Raw genomic sequence first — 27,583 nt, forward strand, 5'->3', positions numbered from 1 at the left:
AAAAAAGTGACAAAGGGAAAATAACTATTTCAGAAAATAACCAAGTTAAATACTAACTAATCAAATGGCTGACCTTAGCTAGATATACAATTATTGACTTATTACATTCTGGATATTAGCCAAAAAACGCAGTTCATAATCACACCTACCCACCTAAAAGTATCATCTTCATTTATGAAAGCTGGGGTAGGATACAAAATTCCATTTTCCAAATAACCAGGAGCCCAGAACCAAAAACACACCTATGATAGTACACCACCTTGTATCTATCCTACTGAATCCTCCTAGCTCAAGTTGTTTCTCTTGCTTACCCCAAAGACCTATTTGCTGTTTTGGAAGTCCCATTTAACTTTACTGACCAACCCCTCAATGAGCCAGGAAAAAAGGATGTTGTCAAAGATGAAATCAATACCTTTCCCCAAAGTCAAACAACGAAAAACCCAATACTTAAGAGTAATGGAACTGTGTATACAGTTAGCTATAGATAGCTAACTGATTAACAAGATGAGAAGTTAATTATCGTTATTTCAAAGATATGGTTTAAAAAAATTTTAAACCCCAAATTAAAAATTAGCTTTTATTTCAAACAGTTTCTGTTTTTAACTGGGGGAAAGTTATTAAAAATTTTACATCATTACCTTTACACCAAGATTGAAGAAAAATCGTAGAACGTTTTTATCTAAAGAAAAAAGAATAAGTTTAAATCACATATTAAAAATACACACAAATTTACACAGATTTTTCCTTTCCTACCCTCTATGATATAAAATACTAAAGCCATGTCTGCTTCAGTAGATTTCATAATGCATCAAGGCTGTATTGTTAGTTCTTCTATCTATTACATATAGCAATTTGAAATTGTCAACTTTAGCTTGACCATCATAACAAAATGGGTTTGTTACAACATGGTAGTAACAAAAAAATCTATGCATGCCTTTTCTGAGTTATGTCTGATAAAAATGAAAGTGATTAAAAAGAGACATTTATGTGTCTTCCGAAGACTGCACATAGTTCTTTACTCACATAAAAAAAAAGCCCTCAAAATTGACTGCTAAAGTTACATAAAGTATGATACTAAATGGCTAAGATCCTAAATCATACAGAACATTTGTTCTTAATATTAGCTGCATAATGTTAACATTGGCTACGCAACCATTTTCACATCAGTAAGACACACAGAATTGCTAATTTCCCAAACACACAATACCACTGAGTAATCAATCTGGCTCATGTCAAATTTAGCTCACTGGGGTCTACCAAAACAACATGCTAAAATTTAGCAACAAAAATTGATCCTTTATATTAAAACACATGTTTCTTAACATTTAACAACAAAAATATTTGCTCATCCTGGTTTATGAGATGGGCATACCAAACAATCCCAAAATGGTGTCCCCAATTTAATAAGACAACTCAACAATGACTGTACAAGCGGTCAACACAAAATCTCCTGACTCCACGTCCACTGATCCCTCCACTGTATCTCCCAATATGACAGGGAAAGCAGCAGAAATACAGACCCAAGAATTTCTGAAAAATATTTTGTATCCTCCAATCTTCCCTTCGTAGGACTTTTTTTTTCATTAACAGTATTTTTTTTTCCCAATTACATGTAAAGATAGTTTTCAATATTCACTCTTATAAAATTTTGAGTTCCAAATTTTCATCCCTCCTTCCCCAAGATGGTAAGCAATCTGATATAGGCTATACACGTACAATCGTGTTAAATATATTTCCACATTATTCATGTTATGAAAGAAGAATCAGAACAAAAGGGAAAAACCATGAGAAGGAAAAAAACTAAAAACTTAAAAAAAAAGGGGGAAAGCAGCATGCTTCAATCTACATTCAGACTCCATTGTTCTTTGTCTGGACGTGATTAGCATTTTGCATTATGAATGGCGACAGTCTTGTTTAAAAATATGTCCTTCCAAAAAAAAAAAATACGTGCTTCCTATGGTTGAAACAGTACCCACAACAGAGTGGGGATCTAATACCTCCTTTCAATCCCACATCAAAACTCAAGTCATTTCTCCAGACTAGAAGATGACTTTCTGAATTATTTTAATATCAGACTTAGACAAAGTGTAAGCTCCTATAGGATAAGCTCTTATGTTATACATCTTTCTTAACTTTTTTTTTTTTTTTAGTAAGGCATTGGGGGTTAAGTGACTTGCCCAAGGTCACACAGCTAGTACATGTCAAGTGGTCTGGATTTGAACTCAGGCCCTCCTGACTTCAGGGCCGGTGCTCTATCCACTGTGCCATCTAGCTGCCCCCTCTTTAACTTTTTTTGTCAGATGCTTTGTTACCTGGTAATAGCCTACGTATGGACTCTTACCAAAAAACAAAAACAAACAAAAAACCTAGTTCGTGGATCCCAGGTTAAGAACTCGTTTGAAAGTATTTATTCACATCTTCCTCCACCTTAAAAACAAACCAAAAAAACAACTTCATTATCTTGTTATTCTATTTCACAGTATCATACTGTATCTCTCCTCCCTTTCACAGCCTAATTCCTATCTACACAAGTTGTCCCACACTCCCAATCTTGTTTCATTCACTTCTTAACTCCTTACTACATTGTCTTCTGACTTAACTGCAACTATTAGACCCAAGGTTATCAATCTTCTCTTTATTCCTAAGTTTGATGGTCTATTCTCTCACGCCTCATTCTTTCTCTCTGAAGCATCTGATATGGTGACATACATACAATATTCTCTCAGTAAAATCTCTGTAGTTTTCCTGACATTGCTCACTCCTGGTCTCCTCTCTGAGTGCTCCCTACGATTCTGTTTTGTGGCATCCTTTCTAACTCCATACACCCTCTCTTAGTGATCATTTTCCACCTGGCTGCTTTCCTGGACTTCATGATCTCCAAACACACATCATTCCGCAAGGTGAAAGGAACTCAGAAACTCTCACCTCCTCAGATCATCTCCTTCCCTGGCTAACGAACTTCCTCTTCTCCAGCCTCCCCACCTGATTTTGTTTCTTTATAACGCCCCCCCCCCCCCCCCCGCAATTAAATTGCAACTTCCTTGAGGGCAAGGACTGTTTTGCTTTTCTTTGTACCCCCAGGACTGAGCACAGTGCCCAGCACACAGAAGCCTAATAAAGGTTTACTGACTCTGACTTTCTGATCTATAAGCTCATTCACTACCATCTCTTCAATGACTATCTCTATGTATTTCTTCTCAAATCTCCATATTCATCTCCAGTCCCTTGTGAGTTCCAGTTCCACATATCAACTTCATATTCCACTAATATCTCACACTTATCATGTCCAACCAAAATGGAACTTGGAATTCCTCCCAACAAAATTCCTTATGTTTTTAATAGCATCACATTCTCTTCCTTCTCCTTTAACCACTTACTAAAGCCGATCAGTCAATAACTCTATCTCAAAAACATTCCTCACATGACCACTCTCTCCAATCACATGACCAACAACCTTCATTCATGCCACCCATCACCTCTTGCCTGGACTATTACAACAACTTTCTATCTCTTTTTCATTCAATCTAGCCTCCAAACAACTGGCAAAGTAATCCTCTTAAAGCTCAAATCTGACTATATTACTCAAATGCTCAAGAAACTTCAATGAGTCCCCAGTTCTCCAGTACAAAATACAAATTCCTGTAATTTGACATGTAATGACCTGCACAATGTCTCCAGAACACTTTTCTAGGTTTACCGAACACTATTCTACACATTCAGCATTTCAGACAAAAAGGCCTTGGTTAATTAACTATTATGCAAACTTGGAATGCTCCTTCCTATATTCAAACCTTTGCAAAGGCTGTTCTACATAACTGAAACATCTAACTTCACTTCTTGATGTATGCATACACACACACACACACACTCTCACACACACTTTATCACCACACCTATTTCACCTCAGGCAGTATAATGCAAGTTTCTTTACTTTTCACTTTATTCTTGTGCTCCCAATGCCATGCATAAAGCGGATACCTCAAATACTTATTAGGCTATACTCTATTGTATAATGAATATGCAAGAAATATAATCCAAATAAAAAACTCATTTTAACCTGTCATCGTACCTTACGTGCCACTTGGTCACAAGACATTAATAAAAAGTATGTCATCCAAATTCTGTGTCTTTTCCCTCATTTCTTTAACACAAGAAGCTCCTTTATTGGCTGTTTTTCATTTTATCTTCATAGCCCCAGCAACTAACACAGCATCTTGCAGACAGAAGGCACTTGATGTTTATTGGATCAGACGAAATCTGATTTTAACTCATATAACTATTTTAAGTCTGATAAACCAAATAATTACTAGGACCTCATCAAACATTTGCTTCATTAGAAGCTAAAATTACAGAATTGAGACATACACTTTTATTAGTACTCAATTTGCAAAAATAACATTTGGCAGCATCCCAAAGCAAATCCTTTCACTGACACAGTAACCAGACTTCTCAACACCACTTAAGTCATACTTATCCTATTATTCCCCAAATCTGATTCTGCTTTGTGAATAACTCCTAATTTAAACTGGAAAAGCTCACCTTTAGGTAGATCTTCCCCATTATGACAGAGCGAATGAGGTGGGGCAATGGCTTGCTCGCCCTTTTCATTTAAAGGAAACCCTGGGTACAATGGGTCTTGGTAAAGGCTTAATGTCTGAGGCAAAGGCATCAAAGGTTGATTAACTGCTTGAATTGACATAGGAACAGGAGTAACAGGGGCAGGTGTTAACTGAGCTTGTGACACAGTAGAATCTGGTCCAGAAGTCTGTGTCACTGAAAAAACAGGAATTTGAGCAGGAACACCTAAAAGAAAAGCAAAAAGCAAAGATTACTCAAAGCTAAAAAACAACTTCCAATTATAAGGAAAAATTTATGCCAAGAATATACTCTCAGAACTTAAGAGAAGGAACATTAGCAATGTCTAGCCCAGAGGTTCATAACCTGGGGTCCATATGCCCCCCACAAAGGTCTGTGGATAGATTTCATGGGTCTCATGAACCTGGAACTTTTTATATTTTGGTAATTATACCCTAATATAACTCAATTTCTTTGTAATCCTTTGTATATCCTTTTAGGCACATAAAAACATTATTCTGAGATGGAATCCATAGGCTTCACCAGACTGCTAAAGGGAATCATGACACAAAAAAGTTCAGAACTCCTGGCTAACTTCTATCTGAAACACGAATCATCTAAAACATTCCCAAGTGGTAAGTGAACTACTTTCCTCTACCACTTCCAATGATGGAAGACTCACTATCCCTCAAGTCCATCCAATTTTGGGATAGCTTTAAATGTTAGAAATTTATTTCTAATGTTGAGAGCAGATGTACCTCACTGTGTAACTTCTACCCATTAATCCTAGGGAAGTTTTTTGCAGCCAAGTAGAATTTTTATCTCTTGTCACATGATATCCTTCAAACCTGATTATAGTGACTGTGTCCCTCTAAGACTTTCCCTCTCTAGACTAAAACATACATGGTTCCTAGAGTCAATTTCCATACAAGTTTCCTCAACAGCCAGTTGATTTCCTCTAGATATGTTGTAGCACATCCATTTTCTTCATAAAAATGTGAAAATATGATCCCCACAAAGTACACATCACCTATTCTGGATACTATATGTTTTTATTCAATCAAGATTTCATTTTTTATACTATATATGGCTGATAAATGTGTGCAGGCAAAAATTTCTTTTGCAATAAACATCAAATGATGCCCACAGAAGAACAAAAATATAATTAACAACAAATCAAGCACATGATATTAAATGACATACTATGATGACAAAACATAGCTCAATAGGGGAAACGAGTGCTGCTCTGATTTTCCATTAGACATGATGATATTGCAGAAGATTTGGTACATAATTAATTCAACAAGAGTATTTCTTTTCAAAAATTTTTTCAATTAACAAGCATTTATTTTTTCTATCTTCAAATGCCTTCCACTCCCCACCCCACCCAAATTGAAAAGGAATGGATACTACAATGAACATGTAATTCCCCAATACCCCTACAAAAAACAGACAATTAACAAACCCTGCTGGTAGGGGAGAAATACGGGAGCATAGATCCTATGGGGAAAGTTGCTTGTGCTTTTCCTTATACTTATTCACAATGTTCAGAGCCTTTATTCATTCCCAAAAGTTAGGAAAAAAAATAACAAACTGAAAATACTGATTTTCTTCCCTAACCTGTTGGTCCATAAGTTGTTGGTTCACTTGGCCAGACTGGCACAGTGGCTGGTAAAGAAGGCACTGTGGGAGGCAGATGCACCTCTGAAGGAACCTGATGGGGAGCTGGATTTGCCAATAACACATGCTCTGCTGGATTCTTAAGAAAAGGGAAGGAAAGGAAGAGCAGGGTTGGGACGAGAGAGAGAGAGAGAGAGAGAGACATGTTCTAATGCACTGCGCAATCATTTTATGCGACACTGTAGATAACTTTAAACTTACACCCACCCAAAGTTCCTTTTTTTTTTTCTAAAAAGGACACAAATGAATTCCAAGAACAGTGACAAAACAAAGTGCTTAGAGAAACACTAAATATTTACTGCAGTTTCCTTCTGCTACAGGTACAAAGTAAATGTGCAGCAGTTAAAGAATGTCCCTACAAGAAGCCTACCAAAAATCACAAAAGCCTATAGGAGAGCTAGGAAAAGCCCACAAAACCAAGACAATTAGACTATAAACTTAAGACAACACAATGAAATCATGTCACTTGAGAGTCCAAGGTGGGGATGGGAGCAAGAAAGGCACACAAAGAAACTGAGGTATTTTTTGTACCACTGAACTAAAAACCAAGAAAAATCTCTGAATTAGAAATCTGGGTCAATCTCTAGGGCAAACCTCCCATTTATTGGAGATTAAAATGGTCTTAATTTCCCCTAACCTTATTAAGAAAACAATTAGAATTGAGATTGCTCTGGAAAAAAATAACAAAATTGTGAACTTTTCATCTCAAATGGGGTATAGTTCAGGTCTGACTCTCATAATAACTCCTAAGTTATGAGATTCAGATGGCTGCTAGAGAACTGAGATATGAAACAGATGAAAAAAATTCATCCACCATATACAAGGTAGCATCAGAACTCTTCAATGTACCACTGCATCAATAAACAAAGTATGGTTTTTCCCCATGTGAGTGACAAGAAGCACATGGGGTAACAAGGGGAATCTGAAAGTTTTCTACTCATACCCAAAGTCTTTGGGCACAAAAAATACTTTAGGCATATTGACTTGTAAACATTATAAAGTATCACATTAAATGTGTATATACTTCCATTTCTACTAAATAGGAAAATCAGCTCAAAAGAACTAGTGGCTGCCTAAAAGAGAATCAAATACTAGTAACTGTACAATTACTAGTTTAAAAGGCCAAGAACATGTTCGCTTTAAAAAATAAAATAATGAACCACCAAATCCTCTCATGTAATACATAGGCTCTATCTCTTCTTAAGATTGTCACACACAGAATCATGACTAGATTTAAAAGAATGCTTTGGAAAAAAACAAAAACATGCATACTTGTTCAGCAGGAGATGGACCCTCAATCTTCTTCGATTTTAAAGGTGAAGAAGCTGGTGGACATTTTTCATCATCTTCAATATTCTTTGGAAACTAAACAGCCAAAGTGATTTTATAATTTAGAATTCTACAATATACATTCTAATATCTTCCAACTCTATATCAACAAAACCCACCCTGAAATGAGTATTTCAAATATTATCTCCTCAAAAATATTTAAAGGATATTGAGAATCTATTATACTTAGTGTGCTAGGAGGTCGTTGGATGATGGTACCAGAAAAATTTTATGTCAACACCACTTGGAAGAGTTTTGTGGTAGTATGGCTCCATAAGAGTTTTATTCTATTCTGTGAAATTCTCTCTCTTTTTTTTTTTGCTAGGCAACGGGGTTAAGTGACGTGCCCAGGGTCTGAGGCTGGACTTCAACTCAGGTCCTCCTCAATCCAGGGCCGGTGCTCTATCCACTGCACCACCTAGCTGCCCCTATTCTGTGACATTCTAATCCAACATGCTCTAGGCTCCTCTTACAGATCTGAGAATCTGGCAGTATTTCTTAGATTAATCAGGATAGCTTAAAAAACATCCCGCACTTTACCAAATTTCTAACCTTTACATATTCTTTTCTTCTTCTACACCCTACAGCTAATTACCCCTGAACTATACTTCATCTCATTTTCAGGCCCATTCCCAGCCCAGGGCCTGCAGTAAGTCACCTCTACACCAACTAGCCTGGAGTACATAAGGGAAGCAGTGGACTATATGGGATAGGCTCCAGATAACCTTGGACAAGTTTCTTCACCTCCCTGAGTCTGTTTGCCAGACTGTATGACTTCCAAATCCCTTATAGCTCTCAATCTGTGACTTCTGATTTAAAGCAGAGAGCAGTCCCAAGCCTGGGGACCCAGAGTCACTGTTCTGAGAAAGACCACTGACTGCAGACAAAAGCAAATGAAGAACTTTAAGTGCCAAATAGCGATCCAACAAGGAAACCAAGAGCTGCTTCCATCTCTCCCTGAGACAGCAGACTGTACTGCTATTTATGCTGAGTTCATTTTAAAAGGATTGTAATTTAGAAAACAATTTTCAGAAGTGACATAAAAATACACATCCCTGTTTTCTACTCCATTTGCATCTGGAAATTCTGAACCTAGTGTGCTGAAAACATCTCTATCTGAAACAAATACCAAACTAAACAAAGATCACTGCCAACACTAGAACTGTTCAGATAACTCTTGACTTTTAACATTACAGAATTCGCTAAAACAGAAGTATGGCCTTGAATTCAAAGGGTTTTTCTCCTAAGTGAAAACGTCATTTGTGTACAAAGTATTGAAGACTAAGAAAAAAAAAAGAATGATATAATAAAATTAAGTTCAATACATTTACCTCTGGTGTGCTTGCCTCAAGTTTTTGATCCACATGTATCTGCCTGGGATTTGAATCTGTAAACCAAAAGAAAAACTTTTGAATGGCCTACAAGTAAAATCTGTAAGCTCAATGACAAGAATGATAACTGACTAAGACACAGAACTAAAGGGAAAGAAATAATTCAATCTGATTTTGGTTTTGAAAAATTACTAGCTTAAGAGATTTAAAGCATAAATTACTTTGGTTCTTTTCATCCAAGGATTTTCTAGAAACAAGTTCTCTCTTTTGGATTATTCATTTATGTAACAAATCCTGCACTTAAGTGTCTATCCAAGGAACCAAGTAAAGTGATGTGAGGGATACAAAGATAAGACAGCTCCTGCCCCCCATAGAATATAGTCTACCAGAAGATAAGATGTACAGGAAAAATGAGACACATAAAGTGCTAAAGGATTTCACAACAAAGATTACTTATACTATGGGGAAATCAGGGAACACATCCTTAGGAAGTGGCCGTGCAGAGGCTATATTAGGTAAAAGGAATAATATAAGAAAAAGGTAAGAAAGTTCAAAGTGTATTTGAAAAATAGCAGCCTATTAAAATCTCTACTACATATTAAAGGAAGTAATGTAAAATAAGGCAGAAAAGTTAAAATGGGGTAATAATAGCACCTAATTTCCAGAGTTGTTGTGAGGATCAAATGAGACAATAAAAGCAAAAAGTGCTTAGGGCATAGAAGAGGCTCCCCTCCCAGTACCAAGGTAAAGAAATTAGGTATTTGGTGGTAAATGGACCAGTCAACAAGTATTTATTAAGTACGTACTATACAACAGTTATCAAGTAAGGCAGTGGGAATACAAAGATAAAAATGAAAGTCTGTAAATAGATATATATACAAAATAAACAACAAGAGCACCAAAGAATTTTCATTTTAAAATACAATAAAACTTTTTTTTAAAATGTAAAAACCATCCTTAACTCCCACCTTAGAGACCCCTGACTTAAAGAATGCCCTCAGGTAGACAGATCAGTAAAGGCTTCAAGCAGAAGGTGGCACAAAAGCTGATCTTTGAGTAAAGGACAGACAGAGATGAAGGAAGGTAGGCCAATGCCAAAGCACAGACAAAGAAAACTGAGTAGCACCCAGGTGAGCAACAGTGAGGCCGGGGAGACAGGACAGAGCTGTGCAGAGAGTGCTGTGCTCTGTGACGCTACAAAGGGCTTTAACTGCACCCCAGGGAAGCTTCTATCTGCTCAAAGGCCCACGAAAACCTCCATGACAGAGGGGATGACAACCAATGATGCTATGAATGTTTTAGGAAATCAGAAGAGAAAACAGGCGGGAGTCAGGATATAGTAACTTTGGTGCGGAACATGCTGACCTCAGGTAATGTTGGTCAGCAGACAATGACTATGGGTCTGAAGCTTGGGAGAAAAGAAGAGGCTGCATTTACCGCTATGGAAGTCATTTAACATTAAAACCATAGTTGAAAGTACTAGAAAGGATAAGATCATGGAGAAAGAAGGTATTAAGAGAAGAGAAAGGGGTTAAGAACAAAACCCTGAGGAATATATGCATTAAAAAGATGAACAGTAATGTGATGATGTGAGTCTATGCATGTGTGTACATTTGCTTAATAAAAAAGAACTGTTGCCTAACTTGTGAATTTAAACCAGGCAATCACACAATCATCTGTATTTGGTAGAGTGCTGGACCTGGAGCCAGGAAGACCCGAAATCAAATTTTCCTCAGACGCTTACGTGCTATATGACCCTGGGTAAATCATTTAACCTCTGTTTGCCTCAGTTTCCTCAACTGTAAAATGGTGATAATAAAAGCACACATTCCCCAGGGTGATTGTGAGAATCAAATGAGATGACAGCTGTAAAGCACTCAGCCCAGTGTCTGACACATACCAGACATTTTATAAACGTCAGCTATTGTTGGTGCTGCTGCTGTCAGTCACTGCCATGACCACGAGTACAACATACCTTTATCTCTTCGTTCTTCGGCATCGATTCTTCGCCTTCCTTTTCTCTCACTCCCATGTGGTTTTCTCTGCACACAGGTATTACTAGTCTGAACAGCTGCCTGCCCAACTGATGAGCTCTTAAGGATGGATACAAACAAAACTCGAGATGTTGTGTTAAAATTTAACTAAAAACCCACGTTAAGTTTTTGCTTCTAACTTTTCATTCTAGCAATTTACACTGACATCACGTGAGTCTGTTGTGAGCCCACACGAGGCCCTGATTTGTACCACCTACCCCAGAGACAAAATATTACACACATATAAGAAATAATAAATAAAGCACATCAAGATGTCTAAGCCTGTGAGAAAATGAAAGCTACAGCATTAAAGTAAATAGAAAAGTTTCAAAAATGCTTACCAGTTTATTAACAGAAAAAGAACCCTTTCTATCTAGTAAGGGAACTCTTAACCCACGGTTATTTCTACACATTGCTCCCAAAAGGCATTCACAAGCTTTCTGAGAGTCACTATTCCAGATAATAATCGTTCTATGTTCTATCTAGATGGTACACACCATATTCAAGACAACTTTTTCACTTGATCCCTAAAGTGGGTGGGTGGGTGGGGGGGTTAGGGGAGAGTATTGAATATTGATGATCAGCTACAACTACAGATCATATTTCATTCAGCAGAAATATACCTGAATAAACAAACCTCAAATAAACTTCAAAGATAAGCCAAACAAACAATTTAATTATGACTATAACAAACATGCATGTAAATGCCCAAATACCAGTTGTACTCTTCAAAATTGGCCACATGTATTTATTCCAAAAGTGCTACATTCCTGTAACAGGTATTCCAAACTAATTTTGTAAACCCCTGAAAATTCTTTCAACACAAGTTGAAACAATTTCAAATGAGATTAAGTTTTGTCCTTTGAGGTTGAATTTTTATCTTCAGAAAGAGATAAAAGTAATTTGGAGATAAGTTTGTGAATAAAGTGATCAAGCTGGAATACTAATGAGGCATGAACTGATACAAGTGATCATCTTATGTGGCTAATGGCTTGAAACACCAAAATGTGTGGTGGTTATTCATAGAGTACACCCATAACCTCTCTTGGTTACAACTCTGAAGGATGGCACTCAAGGGGATATGTAAACTGGCTCATTTTTTAACAACTCAGTCTTACACTTCAGGCATGTCTGAATGAATGCCAAGTCTTCTACTTCATAATAAGGTTAGAAAGGCACAGTGAGGAAAGAGCTTTGGACTAGGATTCAGGGTGCTTGGGTTCTAGTCCAGACCTTGTCATAAACTAATTCTGAAATGCTAGAGGAAAGTGCAAAACTGAGCTTCAACCCCTCATTTTACAAGTGAAGGTGTTGGATGGGAGCATGGTCAAGATCCCTGCTACGTCTAGAATTCCATGGTCCTATTTATACAAGAGGAGGAAAAAATAAGAAACAACTCTTTTCATAATTTTTATACGTACAGAGAGGGCTGGAAAAGCCTGTTCATCTCTGTGCTGAATTTCATACAATAAACGTGATTCCTCAAACGCTTCTCTCTCTCTTCGCTCCTCAGGAGAAAGGCCAAAATGACTTCCATCTCTGCCAACGTGATCTGAATCTTCCATTCTCTCACGTTCTACTTTTCTGTAAGGACAATTTTTGTTATTCAAAAACACTGGTAAAACAGACTGAGCTCCAAAAATTACACTGATTGTTATCCACAGCAAATGTTTAATCCCAACTTTGTTTCTCTCTAATGTTCGAAATGCATCTGGCTGCCCTGTGTGTTCTTTAAAAAAAAAATGCGAAATTGCTTAACAGAAACCTAAATTCACTGCAAATTCATGACTCAAAAAATTTTGTTATGCATTCTCCAGTGCAAAAAAAGTTGTTTTTTTTTTTTTAATTTCTGCAGTATTAATTCCTTTTTGTGAAGATAATGGAGTGGGGGCAGCTAGGTGGCACAGCTGATAAGAGCACCGGCCCTGGATTCAAGAGGACCTGAGTTCAAATTCGGCCTCAGACATGTAACACTTACTTACTAGCTGTGTGACCCTGGGCAGGTCACTTAACCCCATTACCTAGCCCCCCCAAAAAATAAATAAAAGATAACGGAGTATTAAATACTATCTACTCATATTAACTTTTAGGAGGGACAAGTTCAAATCTCGCTAACTCAAATGTGATACTTCCACTAAGAAATGGTCTGTAAATGTACGTTGGAATGGCATGAAAGAACATTTGAAAGAAAGGCAGTATGTTTTTGCTTATCATCAAAACACTAAGGAAGAGAGTATATATTTATAAATGAAAATACAAAAATAAACTTTTAAATCCCTAAAGAAAAAAAAGAAACCTGTATGCTACTAAATATATAAAACTATAATTTTTTTTGGTTCAGACCCGTGATTTATCGTGTTAGGACATTTGCTAGGTGAAAACTATTTATACCACTGTGAATAAACACTACATCAATAATTTATGGTCATAAAGAGTTCCCTGATTAAGAGAATTAACCAGTTCTTCTTCCTGACTCTAAATTCTGCCCTGTGAACACAATATGTAATGTAAAATTCGTTTACTATAATTAGCAAACCAAATTTATTTAAAATTCCAAATAGTTAAGGTTCCACAACTTAAAACTAAATAAAAATTTTTTTTAGACTTTTGCTTCTGAAATAAAGAGCCACAAGACACATAAAATATATCAGGTCCTTTACAATATAACCCAGTTCACATAATGAAAAGTGAAAGAATAAACAGTAAAAACAATTAACTACAAAACCTTAAATGGTGATAGCATCTAACAGCAACACAGCGTAAGTGGGTTTATAAAAGATAATGATCAGTGCCTCTCAAACTGGTCAAATGGTCATTCTAAGAAGGTTTCTGAGACGGGAATTAGAAAGGACACCCCCAATCACAGTGAAGAATTTGACATCATTAAGAATTACTAAAGAACTGTAGTTGTTTAGCTAGAAAAAGGGAAATATGAATGTTATTTTCAAATATCTAAAGAGATATTAAATCAAAGAGAAATCAGTCTTATTGTACCAGTCCAAAGAGAAGAATTAAGAACAATAGAAAGGACTATCCCAAGACAGATTTCAGCTCAACAAAGAAATTTCTAACAATCAGACTTGTTCAAGTTTGAAGTGGGATGCTTTGTGAGATAGTCATATCCTCTGAATTAAAACAGCTGAGATCAGATTGATTGGTATACCAAAGATGCTACAGAGAGGATTCCTATACATGAAGATCACCTAATGGAACTTTGCAAGGCTCCTTCTAACATAAAGATATTAAAACAAAGTTCCCAGTAACTGTAACTGTTTCAGATGCTTTTAACAACCACTGTTCCAAGTTGTTGTTGCTGTTTTTTTAATTCAATTTTATTTTCAGTTTCAAATCCCTTCTGGCTACTACTCATTGAGAAGGCAAGAAAAATAAAACCCACTACAAATTAGCAAAGATATGCCAAACAAATATCTCTATTAGCCATGTTCCAAGGGGAAAAAAAGAAAAGGAAAATACTGTTCAATCTACTAAGTATATTAGAAAATATTGTTCAATCTGGGTATATTAGTTCTTTCTGGAGGTAGAAAGTATATTTCATCATTAGTCCTCTGGAATTGTGGTTAGTCATTGTGTTGATCAAAATTACTGAGTTGATTATCTTTACAATATTGCTGTTATTGCAGCCAACTGTTCTCCTGGTTCCACTCAAAGACATGTCTCTTGATGTCTTCGAGGTATAAACATAGTAGCAGCATCAGTGATTTAAGGATATATATATCTTAACATATTTTGGGGCGCAGTACCAAATTACTTTCTAGAATGGTTGGATTGGTTCACAGCTACATATATTAAGTGTAGCTATTTTACCACATCCTCTCCAGCATTTGTCTTTTTCACCAATCTGATGGGTATGAGATAGTACCTCAGAGCTATTTTAATTTGAATTTCTTTCAGTAGTGATTTAGAGTATATTTCTTATACCTATTGATAGCTTTGATACCTTCCTCTGAAAACTATAGCTATATCCTTTGACCATTTGCCAACTGGGAAATGGTACTTATTCTTGTAAATTTGACTTGTTTCCTAAGTATTTTAGAAATGAGATCTCAATCAGAAAAATTTGCTGTAAAAATTTCCCCCAGTTTCCTGATTTGCTTCTAATTTTAGCTGTATTGGTTTTGTATGAAACTTTTAAATTTTATAGAAGCAGAATTATCCATTTTCCTTCATATGAACCTATTTCTTATTTGCTCATGAATTCTTCCCCAATCCACAAATCTAACAAGTCATTTCTTCAAGGTTCCACTAATTTATGGTATCACCCTTTGGCAAACTCATGTACCCATTTTGAGCATATCTTAATATAGAGTGAGAATGTTGGTCTATCTCTAGTTTCTGTCAGACTATTTTCCAGTTTTCCCAACAGCTTTTGTCAAATAGTAAGTTTTAGCCCCAGGGACAGCTAGGTGCTACAGTGGATAGATTACTGGCCATTAATTAGGACTCATCTTCCTGAGTTCAAATGTGGCCTCAGACACTTGCCAACTGTGTAACCCTGGGCAAGTCACTTAGCCCCTTTTGTCCCAGTTTCTTCATCTGTAAAATGAGCAAGAGAAGGAAATGGCAAACCATTCAAGTGACTTTGCTAAGAAAACCTCAAATCAAGTCAGAGTCAGACGCAAATGAGTTCTTGCCCCAACAATTAGGTTGAGTTTATCAAACACAAAGTTACTATGTTCATTTTCTTTTGTACATGGTACACCTAATCTTTTCCACTCATCAGCCTATTTCTTATCCAGTACCAGATTGTTTTGATGATTACCACTCTGTTGTATAGTTTGCAATCTGGTACTGAAAGTCCACCTTTCTTAACTTTTTTTTTTCATTGAATCCCTTGATAATCTTGATCTCTTATTCTTCCACAATAATTTTGATTTTTTTCTAGCTCCATAAAGTCATTCTTTGATAGTGTGATTGCTATGGCACTGAAAAAGTACATTAATTTAGGCAGAATTGTCATTTTTGTTACATTAGATCAGACTACTCATGAGAAATTAACATTTCTCCAATAATATAAATCTTTGTGTGAAGATGTTTTAAATGGATTCTTATACTTCCTCTGTGTCCCAAATATTTTACTCTGTCTACCATTATTTTATATGGAATTCCTCTTCCTACTGGGTATTGTTGGTTAATATGAAGAAATGATGATTTGTGTGGTTTTATATGCCATAATCTTATTGAAGTTAATTGTTTAGATTAATTTTTTAGTTGATTCTAGGGGTCTCTAAATAAGGCATCTTATCATCTGCAAAGAATTCAGTTCAGTGTCCTCACTACCTATACCTATCACTTCAATTTTTTTTTTGGCCTTATTATTATAAATACCATTTCTAATACAATGCTGAATAGTAATGGTGATAATGAACATCGCTGATTCACCCTGATCATATTGGAAAGGCTTCTAGTTTAAACCCATTACAGAAGTTTGCTCTTATTTTAGATATGACTTATTTTAAGGAAAGCTCCCTTTATTCCTGTGCTTGCTAGTGGTTTGCTTTTTTTTTTGGGCCAGGCAATGGGGTTAAGTGACTTGCCCATGGTCACACACCTAGTAAGTGTGATGTGTCTGTGGCCGTATTTGAACTCAGATCCTCCTGAATCCAGGGCCACTGCTCTATCCACTGCGCCACCTAGCTGCCCCCTTACTAGTGTTTTTAATGGGCATTTTATTTTGTACAAAGCCTTTTCTGCATCTACTTAACTAATCATGATTTTTATTTGTTAATATGGTGAATTATGGGTTTTCCTAATATTGAATCAGTCCTGCATTTCTGATATAAACCCAGTTTGATCAAAGCATATGATCTTTGTAATATTGCTGTAATGTCCTTGCTAGTATTTTATTTAAAAGTTTTGTGTTAATATTCACAAGGGAAATTGGCATACAATCCCTCCCCTCCACTGTTTTGACTCTCCCTAGTTTAGTTATCCAGATCACCTTTGCATCATAAAAGGAATTTGGTAGGATCACTTCTTTACTTATTTCTTCAAACACCTTATACAGTACTGGAACTAATTGTTCACTGAATGTTTGGTAGAAGTCGTTTATAAATTCACCAGTCCTGGCAGTTTTTTTTTTTTTCTTATGGAGTCCATTTTTGGCTTATTCACTTAGTTTTTCTAAGGTAAGATTATTTAAATATCCTATTTCCTGTTCTGTCAATCTTAGCATGATTTATTTTTTTGTAAATGTTTGTTCATTTCATTTAGATTTTCAGTTTTAGTGGCATCCAGCTGGGCAAAATACATCCTAGAAAATAATGTTATTTCATCTTCATTAGCCATGAATTCAACTTTTTCATTTTTTATATTGATAATTTGGTTTTCTTCTTTTCAAAAGATCAAATTAGCCAATCTCCCCCACCCCCCCCAAAAAAACCAGAACTCCTAGTTTTGCTTATTAGTTCAATTTTTAAAAAAACTTTGTTTTGTTAATCTCTCCTCTGATTTTTAGGATTTTTATTTTGGTCTTTAGGGCTTTGTAAATTGTTGATTTTCTGTTTTTTGTTTTTTTTTTTTTAGTTCAATGTCCAATTTGTTGATCTGCTCTCTTATTGATGTGATCATTTAGAGATATAAATTTTTCCCTAAGTACTGCTTTGGCTGTATCCTACAAATTTTGGCAGGTTGTCTCATTGTTGTCATCATTTTTAATGAAATTATTGTTTCAATGATTTTTTCTTTGACCCATTCATTTTTTAGGATATTATTTTGTTGTTCAGTAGTTTCAGTCACGTCCAACTTTTTGTAAACCCATTTGGGGTTTTCTTGGCAAAGATACTGGAATGGTTTGCCATTTCCTTCTCCAGATCATTTTCCAGATGAAGAAACTGAGGCAAACAGAGTCAAGTGACTTGCCAAGGGTCACACAGCTAGTGTCTGAAGTCAAATTTGAACTCAGGAAGATGAGTCTTCCTGACTCCAGGTCCAGTGCTCTAGCCACTGTGTCACCTAGGGGCCCCAAGTATGTTGTTTAGTTTCCAACTAATTTTTAACCCACGCTTTAAAAAGACCTTTACTGAATGTGACTTCTACTGCATTATGATCAGAAAAACATGCATTTAGTATTTCTGCTTTTTTATATTTTTGAGATTTTTTTGTGTCCTAATACAGCATCATATTGTTTTTTTGATGCTGTCTTGCACAGCTGAGAAATAGGTATACTCCTTTCTATTCTCAGTCAATAGTTTCCAGGTCTATCATGTATAACTTTTCTAAAATTCTATTAACTTCTCTCTTATTTTATGGTTAGACGGGTAAGTCAAGGTCCCCCCAAACTATTATATTTTTATTTTTTGTCTCTTCCTGCAACTCATTCAACTTTTCCTTTAAGAATTTAGATGCTACGCACTAGTTGGTACATATGTTCAGTACTGACATTAATTCATTGTTGATAGTACCTTTTAGTAAAATAGTTTCCCTATTTATTTCTTTTAATTAGGTCTATTTTTGCTTTTGCTTTGTCTGATATCATGATTGCTACCTCTACCTTTTTTACTTCAGCTGAAGCATAATAGGTAATAATATAGCATAATAGCCCCATAATTTAATTTATAATGCTGTATCTTTCTATTTCAAGTGTGCTTCTTGTAAACAATATATTGTTGGAGTATGGTTTCTAATCCATTCTACTCTCCTCTTCCATTTTATGGGGTGAGTTTATCCTATTCACATTCACAATTATGACTGCTGAATGAGTTATTTCCTTCAATACTATTCCATCATACTTACTCTTCTCTTTTAAATCTGTTTCCCTTTGACCACTGTATCTTTTATTCCACCCTCCCCCCCTTCCATATTTTTCTCTTCTACACAAACATATATTGACACCTGTGCTTCATCTTTGTACTTTTTGTCGGTTCCTTACAAAAATTCGATACCCTCTTATCACTTGTTTGAAATCTAACTCCTCCCACTTTTCCCCCAGAGACCATTATGTTAAGGATAAAGAAGCATGATATCATCCTGGAAAGCAGTTTTTTCTTTAGAGGTGGAAAGATGATGTCATTAAAGGACAGAAGAAAAATTGCAATGAAGGTCCAGTACAGGTGCAGTGAAGATACATCAGCAGTCACTTTAGCATTTCATTTTCTTAAGACCAAAAAATTTTAGCACTCTAGATCAAGTGTCAAACACTTCTGTAGATTCCCCACTACAACAATCCCCAAATGCATCTGAACCAGATTAAAATGTAGTTGGTAAATATTTAATTAAATAAAATGTAAAAGAACATAAGATATATTAATATGTGGTTTCCTAAGTCAATATGTGGCCACAGGGATCCCTATGTACAATTCAGTGGCCTCTGTTTCTATTTGAGTTTGACAACACTGCTCTAGTACTTTAAAAGCAAAGATGAAAATTTGAGCTAAAAAATGATGGGCTAATAGTACTAACTTAAGCTTTGACACCTAATTTTTTAAAAAAGTATACATTCAAATCGGCCATTGCTGAGAATTATTCCATTACTAGCATTTCTAATTAAGTTTGTAGCAGGACTGACAGTATTATCCTAATACCCACAAGGTTTATAATTTTTAAAAAAGGACAACGTATCATAAATTAGAAGGGGAACTAAAATATTAGCTCCTAACAAATGACAATGACCTCATGCTGTACTCGGCCACAAGATTTTTCCAAAAGCTTAGTAAGTATATTTTTTGCCAGATATCAAAAACACTACATTTTAATTGCAAATAATTACTACTGTAGTCCTCTGATGAACCTGTAATTTGACCTAAATAACATCAGACTGCAATTATGCCCTTCTATAAGTTCACTCCAAAAGATCCCACCCAACATACGGGGAGAAGTCCTCATTTTCTCTTGAGTTGATATCCCCTAGTTGTCCTTTACCACACAAGAAGCCTATTATCTTTTTTTTTTTTATATTTCTTCGACTTGTTTTACTCTGGTTCTTGTCCTTAGTTCTTAAATGTTATTAAATGTTGCGGCCTGCTCATATCTACCTCAGCCCCGCCCCCCTGCCTTCATAGTTGACTATGACTAAGAGATCATTAATGGTATGAAACTCACAGCCATACAAATACCACTGGTTTTTAAAAAATGGGTTTTTTATTTCTGGGAGAAGTTTCAAATAATTAAATAAGTGCTGCAATTTCTCATAAGCAATTCAACCCACTTTTCTCCTCCTTCAGTTTTAATATTGTCTTTTTTCAGTCTCCAAGATAAGTACACATTTTCAAATGAGTTCTATAGGTTGCCCATTTCACTGCAAGTCATATTCTGCATAATACATCATTTTTATGGATGGGTTAGCTGAACCATTTTAAATGATTATGGACCTCATTACACAGGAAGTTTTGCAACATTCTAGCATAATGTCACCCACAAACAGGAAGTGGAAAACTTCACCATCTTTAGGGGAATCATTCTTGTACCTGGACTCTCTGTTTTATCTCTTCCATAAGAACTTTGGCAAGCATGTCTTCCTGTTTTATGCCTCTGATAAGTGAGTTAAACAACAATTTTTATAATGCTGTATCTTTCAATAAATCTTGCATGGTTTTAATGACTGCAGAGAAGACACCTTTTGGGAAGAAAGCTTTCAAGGTGTTCTGCTTTACTGAATCAAAAGCTTCTTTTTGTAAATAAAAACAAGCAAAATAGGATCTTGTTTAATGGTAAAAATTTCGTCTGTTATTATTAATAATATATATATTATAGCCTTCCCTACTAATACCCTCATCAAGAATGCCCTCACTGTGTGTATCATTCCTATTGTTCAGTATTCACTATGTCTAGATCACAGATGGGGAACCTGAAGCCTCCAGGCCACATATGGCCTCCTAGATCCTTGGGTGCAGCCTTTTGACTGAGTCCAAGTTTTACAGAACAAATCCTTTTATTGAGGGGCCTCGAGGCCACAGGTTCCCTAACCCTGGTCTAGAGCCTACTGATTAACTCCCCGCCAAAAATATTCATGATATATATGAGGCTTTTGTGTGATCTTTAAGTATTTGGCCTCCTTCACTACTTATCTCTACATCCCTATTTCCAAACATTTTTTGATGTCTCCACCGATACAACTGAAGTTACTGGATATCATCAAATATGTTGATATCAACAGATATTGGTACAAAGGTTAAAAATATTTTCATGCTGGTCTTTTCTTACAAATACTTATCAAGACCGCTGTGACTTGATGCTATCATATATGTCTCTTTCCCATCTCTTTAGAAGACAGTCTTTGTTTTGGGAGCAGGGAAAGGAGAAGAACTGGGTACTGGAAAATGGTCAATATGCCAAAACAAAATGTATTAATAAAGAACAAAATAAGTGAAGCCTCATACTTTGGACCAATAAACGAAAACAGGTTAAGACATTCCATGTTTTATATAATGTTCAGTAGATCCTTTAAAGACATACTGCCTTTTAAATTACTTTTACATTTTGACAGAATGCTGAAAAATGACAGTATACAAAGTACTTTCAGAAATGACTACTAATGACTAATATACGTTCTATATGAAATTAATTTTTCTATGTTGTCACCTGATTTTGATCCTCCAATTGCCTATCTAAAAATGTTGTATATTTTTTAAGGAATGCAATACCAAATAACCACCAACATTGCAAATGTTGTATGAAGTCTAGTATTTATGAATTCTAAAAGTAATTTTGTAGGAATTTTTTAAACCCAAGAGTCATAGAATATCAAGAAGCACAAAACAAGGCTGATAATCAATAAATTCCAGTGGCTTTCACTAATATCTCTTGAACAAAATACAAACTCAACACCTGAAATTCTTTACAACCTTGCTCAAATTTACCTTTCCAGCCTTATTATACATTTCTCTTCTTCACACACTTCAGTCTGACCAAATTAGCCTCTTTGCTATTCCTTACTTAACATTATCTCACATTTCCAATCTTTGCACAGGCTACCTATAATACCTCACTGCTTTAGAATCCCTGGTTTCCTCTTACACGAAGACATTCCTAATCATCTGCAGCTGATAGTGTTCTTCCCATCCATTACCTTGTATTCATGTGATTTATATTAAATGCACACATGTTGTTTCCCCTATAGATGCTAGCTCCCTGGGCTAGAGATTGTTCCACTTTAGTTTGTGTATCTCTAGCACCTAACATAACACCTGGTATATAGGCATTTAAGAAATGCTAACTGACTCATTTTGGAAAACCTACATTTTAAGTACAATCCCAAGATTTTTCTTACCAAAAATTAATCTGGAAACTCCAAAGGTATACAGAATCATAGATTTAGATACACAAGGGGCCTTTAGAGGGAACCTAGCCCAATCCCCTCATTTTGCAGGTAAGAAAGCTGAGACCTAGTCAGGGTAAGTTACTTGGCCAAGGGCACACAAGGAGTAGGTGGCAAAGGCCATACTTGAACTCAGGTCTTCTGACTCCAACTTCAGCATTCTTCACCTTGTTCTACTCTGTCTCCCACTTACTGAACTAAATTACACACAATTACACACATATAGCAGGAAAGCAAACAAAACAAATGCAACTAGTTTTTTCATCACATTTGAACAATAATCATCTTTTTTCAAAACATTTCTTTGATACAATATCTATTTATTCTCTTTTCAACATTAACAAGGTTAGCAGTTATTTTAAAACGTAAGGTTTCTTCAATCTTAGAACACAAGTAGTAAAGCACAGGCTGTGTAGTGCTTTTTTTTTTTTTTAAATGAGATGGTTTTATTTTTTTTACTTTTTTTTTGGCAAGGCAATTGAGGTTAAGTGACTTGCCTAAGCTCACACAGCTAGTAAGTGTCAAGTATCTGGTCTGAGACCGAATTTGAACTCAGATCCTTCTGACTCCAGGGCTGGTGCTCTATCTACTGTGTCACATAGCTGCCCCTGTGTAATACTTTCTAAGGGGTTCTGACTAGCTGCGGGATCAAAAAATTGCTTTTTACACAGATATTTATTTGTGATTGACTTTGTATTTCTTCTATATTAAGACATATATACTTTAAAACCTACCAGAACTTGATACATGAATGCTTAGAGAAACAGTAACCTCTAACCCCTGGTTTCAGCTTATGGGACAGTCTACATATAGAAAGTTCGAATCCAAACTTATCACCACTGTACTTTTAGTGATGGAGTTTTTACACAAGTGAAAAGCACCATTCTCTCCTCCACCAGCAATGGTGGCTGGCATGGAATGCAACAGGCACCAGCAGAGGTGTAAGAAAAAAGTTAAGTCATGCTTACCACAAAAACCTCAAATAGTTCTATGAATAATATGAAAGATCATTTAAGAATGGATGGCTTGTTTTGTCAAAGGTGAAATTAAATAAAGTAATCCAATCCACTGGAGTTCCAAAATTAATCTACAAAAATTTAAGTTGATATTTCAAAAAACAAACAAAAATTCCAGTATTCCTCTAACAAAATTAATTTCTCTCTTGTCCAGAAAAAAGTCAAGAATGTGTAAAGAAGAAAAACCTTGGGGAAAATGTCTTTTTCGTATGTCTTAAAATTATTTTAAAGACTACCACAAAGAAATGAAATTATCCTGACATTTCAAAAATTTCTACTATTATAATAAAGGACTTTTTTTAAATCACAAAAAAACTTATTTTCTATTTCTTCTGGATGAAAGTTTTACCTTAGGATCTGTGAAGAAGTCCTGCTCTGTGTCTTGTGCTCATTTGAGGGCAACTGAGACTGTAACCCAGAAGACTGACACGAATATGCATGCTGCCGAGTTCCCACATGCTGAAGTCGAGGAGGTAGTGTTGATGGGGTTTTTATTGGCTTATTTGAATTCTTTGGCCCTCTGCAATCTATATCTGTGATAAAAATCCAAAAGAAATGTACAAGTAACCAGCAGGAAACTCATGGCAAATTGAAAGAAGAGAAGAGAGAGGAGGGGAGGGAGGAAGAAAGGGGAAGAGGCAAGGGGAGATTCTTACCAGGCTGAAAATGCTGTCCACTGGTAGAAGGTTTTTTCATCTTCTTTCCTGAAGACACCATGTTCCAACCTTCTGTAGAAGATGCCTGTTGAAGAGGTTTGAGGCTCTTCAGTGAGGAAGAACGTCTTAGAGGAACAAAGAGAATGAAAAAGATATTATCTAGGGTTCTAGGCTATTTCTAGTTGGCATTTTTAACGAGCAATGTCTTCACATTTTATTTTCAGCTTATTACAGAAAAAAACATGCAACTTGAGTAATCTGCTGGGTGTCCAGGGGTGTTTTAAAGCTAGAAAACTAGTACTTAATTTTAAATAATTTGTACCAGTTCAGATGTACTTAAATAAAATTAGTTTCTATAACAAATAAAATGTTTCATAATGAATTATATGAAAAATTTTTAAATTGAAATAACTAGATAGCCACATTAACAAGAAGTTAATAGCACATTTGTGAGCTTAACTGCACTGAAGAGTCAAGTTGAAAAGCTGGCAATCAAAAAAATTTTTTTTTAAAAAACAGCTAACGTAGACCACAAATTGTGACAAAACATGAATAAGTAATCTATAAATTACCGACTACTAAGTTACATTAAAGTTCTCCCTTTTTTCAAGTTTAGCAGAGAACCTGCCCATGAAAATTAGTCACAATCTCTTCTGTCTGTAGCCTTAACAAGATATAGTTGTTGTACAGTCATTTTTCAATCATCTGTCTGACTCTTCGTGAGCCCATTGGGGGTTTTCTTGGCACAGATACTGGAGTGGTTTGCCATTTCCTTCTCCAGTTCATTTTACAGATGAAGAAACTGAGGCAAACAGGATTAAGTGATTTGCCCAGGGTCACACAGCTAGTAAGTGTCTAAGGCCATTACTGAACTCAGAATTATGAGTCTTCTGACTCCAGGCCAGGCACTCTCTGCCCTCTAAATTGAATAGGGTTAGGTCATTAGATCTATGATTTCACTGGTCTAAGGAACTCCAAGATGAGGAAACTGCTTCTAACAATACAGACCTGTACCTTCTCTGCAACTCAAAGTCCTACAGAGTCGCCTGGGACACTGAGAAGTTAAGTGACTTGCCCAGGGTCAACACAATCACTATGTCAGAGGTTCAGGGACTGTCATGGATTTGAGGCCAGCTCTCTCCATCACCTACTCCACAGTGCTTCTTGATAAATGCATATTGGATAGAATATGGGAAGGTAGCAGCAGTAGACAGGTATTTCCCATTTATAGGGCCCTCCTATTAAATATGAATCCAAATCAATGAGTCTGGCTTACTTTCCCCACACTGAACAGGTTAGGTGTTTTAACTGAACACCTCAGCTTCAATGTTGGGTAGACTTATTATTTTACATAAGAAAAATTTTAAGGTTTTACAAATTGCAATCTTCATAACATCTCTGAAAACTTATAACTGATACGCCCATTTCATAGATGAAAAAACCGAGGTTCAGAAAGGTTAACCCAGAGCACATTCAGCAATACTAAAAAATGCAAGGGCAATATTCAAACCCATGTCTTTCCTGACTCAAAGTCCATGATTCTTTCCATTATACCATGCCAAATTCACTCTCTGGAAAAAAAGAAGCAATCTACAGCTCATGTTGCAAAGAACCAGAGCTGTAGGACAGGAAAAGTCCCCCAAAACTAGAGCAACTAAAATTTCATACTATGGACAAAAATTTGCAGATAATGCAAATTTTTTCAAATAGCACCTTTATACAACAAAATATACAAAACATACAGATATAGTTATAATTTCATATGTAAAAATAAAAACATTTATGGTACTGTAAAGTTTGTAAAATATTTACATTAGATTATCTCATTTGATCCTCACGTTAGCCCATTTTACAAATAAACAAAGGCCCAAGGTTTAAGTTACTTGTCAATGGCCACAGAATTAGCAAATGCCAGAGGTTTATCTGAATCGGGAATCTTTCTCAACTCCAAATCCATGTGTTTTGCTAAGTATTAAAATTATGTTGCATATGACGACACGTGTACAAGACACCAGTCAATTTGTAAACGGGCCTGTATACCTACAAATTAACAAAAAGGTCGAGCAAAAAAGCACAAAGAAAAATCAGATTCAAATTTCAAAGATTAACTTTTTAAAACCTGAGTGAATTGAAGACTCATTTGGATATTTAAAAAAATTGAGAATAAATTCTGTTTCTTGAATACTATTCTTTAATCAAATTTAAACTTCTTTGTTTAAGGCCTGAATTGGCCTTAAACAGTTAGATATACTTATCTCTAAATGATCACTTCAATGAGAAAAATTTGCAAGTGGGCAGACCCATTTGGAAGCACTTAAGACTTACAGAAAAAGCAAGCTGGCACAGAAGATACAGATACATCAATAGATCTATTGATATTTCTATGGCTAAATATGTTTATCTACATATCTGTATCTATTTATAGATATTGATACTGATACATAAAGCTATAAATAGTTTACTACCTATAAATATATGAGACTGTAACTTGCAAAGCAACTGACCATCTACACTGTCTTCACTGGGAGTTCCTTTTACTGATGGTCCCCCTCCCAACCTGCCTTAGTATATGTATATCATGCTAAATATTACACAGAAATTGCTATCATATAAGACCCGAACATACTTCACTCCAAGGTCTTCCACAAACACTGGTCCATTCTCAGAACGTTCTTGAGTATCTGTATTTTGAAACTTCCCATTGTGATCTAAACCCACCTACAGAATAATGAGAAAAAAAGACTCAAAATTCATAATTTCTTTAAGTGGCCTTTAAAAATAGCTTTTTACTTCCTTTTTATAAATGGACACTGGGACTTTTAAATCTAGCTATGAAGAGGAATCAATGTAAACAGGAATAATTCAAATCATCTACTCATTGCTAAAGCCTACAAAGGAAAAGCACTCAATAAATCATAGCTGGCCCACACTACTTTTTTCAAATGAATTAAACAGAAAAGTATCCTTTCCCACTTAGCTTTCAATAATCAATGTATTGGGAATGGAATGTGTCTAAACACAACTTTTAAGAGACTTTAATAACCAAACAGATGATTCTCACATATCTAGTTAATGCAAATCATCCTTGGAAATGTTGATATAAGACTTTGTTAGCCTTAGCTCTTTTGAGCAATGCAATGATTTTAAGACAATTCTAAAAGACTCATGATAGAAAATGCTATCCACATCCAGACAAAGAACCATGGAGACTGAATGCAGATCAAAGCATATTATTTTCTCTTTCTTTTGTTGTTTCTTGTCTTTTCTTCTGATTCTTTTTTCACAACATGACTAATATGGAAATATGTTTAATATGATCATACATGTATAGCCTATATCAGATTGCATGCCATCTTGGGGAGGGGGGAAAATTTAGAACTCAAAAATCTTACAAAAGTGAGTGTTGAAAACTAAAGATTAATTTAAAAAAAGAAATGAAAATGTTGATATAAATATATCTTATTTAAATGACAAATAAAATTCACGGTTAAAACAGTACAATGATTTTTGTAAACTTAAAGATATTATTATGATGGGGAAAAATCTGGCTCTATTATAATTTTTTAACAAGAAAATTATCCTTTTTCACAATCACATAAGCAAGGACTAAACTTTCAATAGCATTTCTTGTAAAGTACCATTAACTAAAAACACCATGTATACATATAGAAACTATGAGCCTAAGAGTTAA

The 27,583-nt window shown here is 35.5% G+C and overlaps 1 protein-coding gene across 2 annotated transcripts in view; it reads right to left on the reverse strand.

The window, feature by feature from the left end:
- OTUD4 (OTU deubiquitinase 4) overlaps positions 1–27,583 on the reverse strand; it is a 59,114-nt gene that overhangs the window by 6,188 nt on the left and 25,343 nt on the right. For both annotated transcript variants that reach the window (XM_027866854.1, XM_027866855.1), the window contains 10 exons: positions 26,519–26,610; positions 23,893–24,017; positions 23,586–23,769; positions 12,370–12,532; positions 10,891–11,008; positions 8,916–8,971; positions 7,528–7,620; positions 6,196–6,334; positions 4,540–4,803; positions 639–679 (listed from right to left, as the gene is read on the reverse strand). In XM_027866854.1, the coding sequence (XP_027722655.1) occupies positions 639–679; positions 4,540–4,803; positions 6,196–6,334; positions 7,528–7,620; positions 8,916–8,971; positions 10,891–11,008; positions 12,370–12,532; positions 23,586–23,769; positions 23,893–24,017; positions 26,519–26,610 (1,275 nt within the window). The remainder of the gene's footprint in view (positions 1–638; positions 680–4,539; positions 4,804–6,195; positions 6,335–7,527; positions 7,621–8,915; positions 8,972–10,890; positions 11,009–12,369; positions 12,533–23,585; positions 23,770–23,892; positions 24,018–26,518; positions 26,611–27,583) is intronic.

Source organism: Vombatus ursinus, unplaced genomic scaffold (assembly GCF_900497805.2).
Source record: "Vombatus ursinus unplaced genomic scaffold, bare-nosed wombat genome assembly UNPS02014784.1, whole genome shotgun sequence".
NCBI classification, from domain to species: Eukaryota; Metazoa; Chordata; class Mammalia; order Diprotodontia; family Vombatidae; genus Vombatus; species Vombatus ursinus.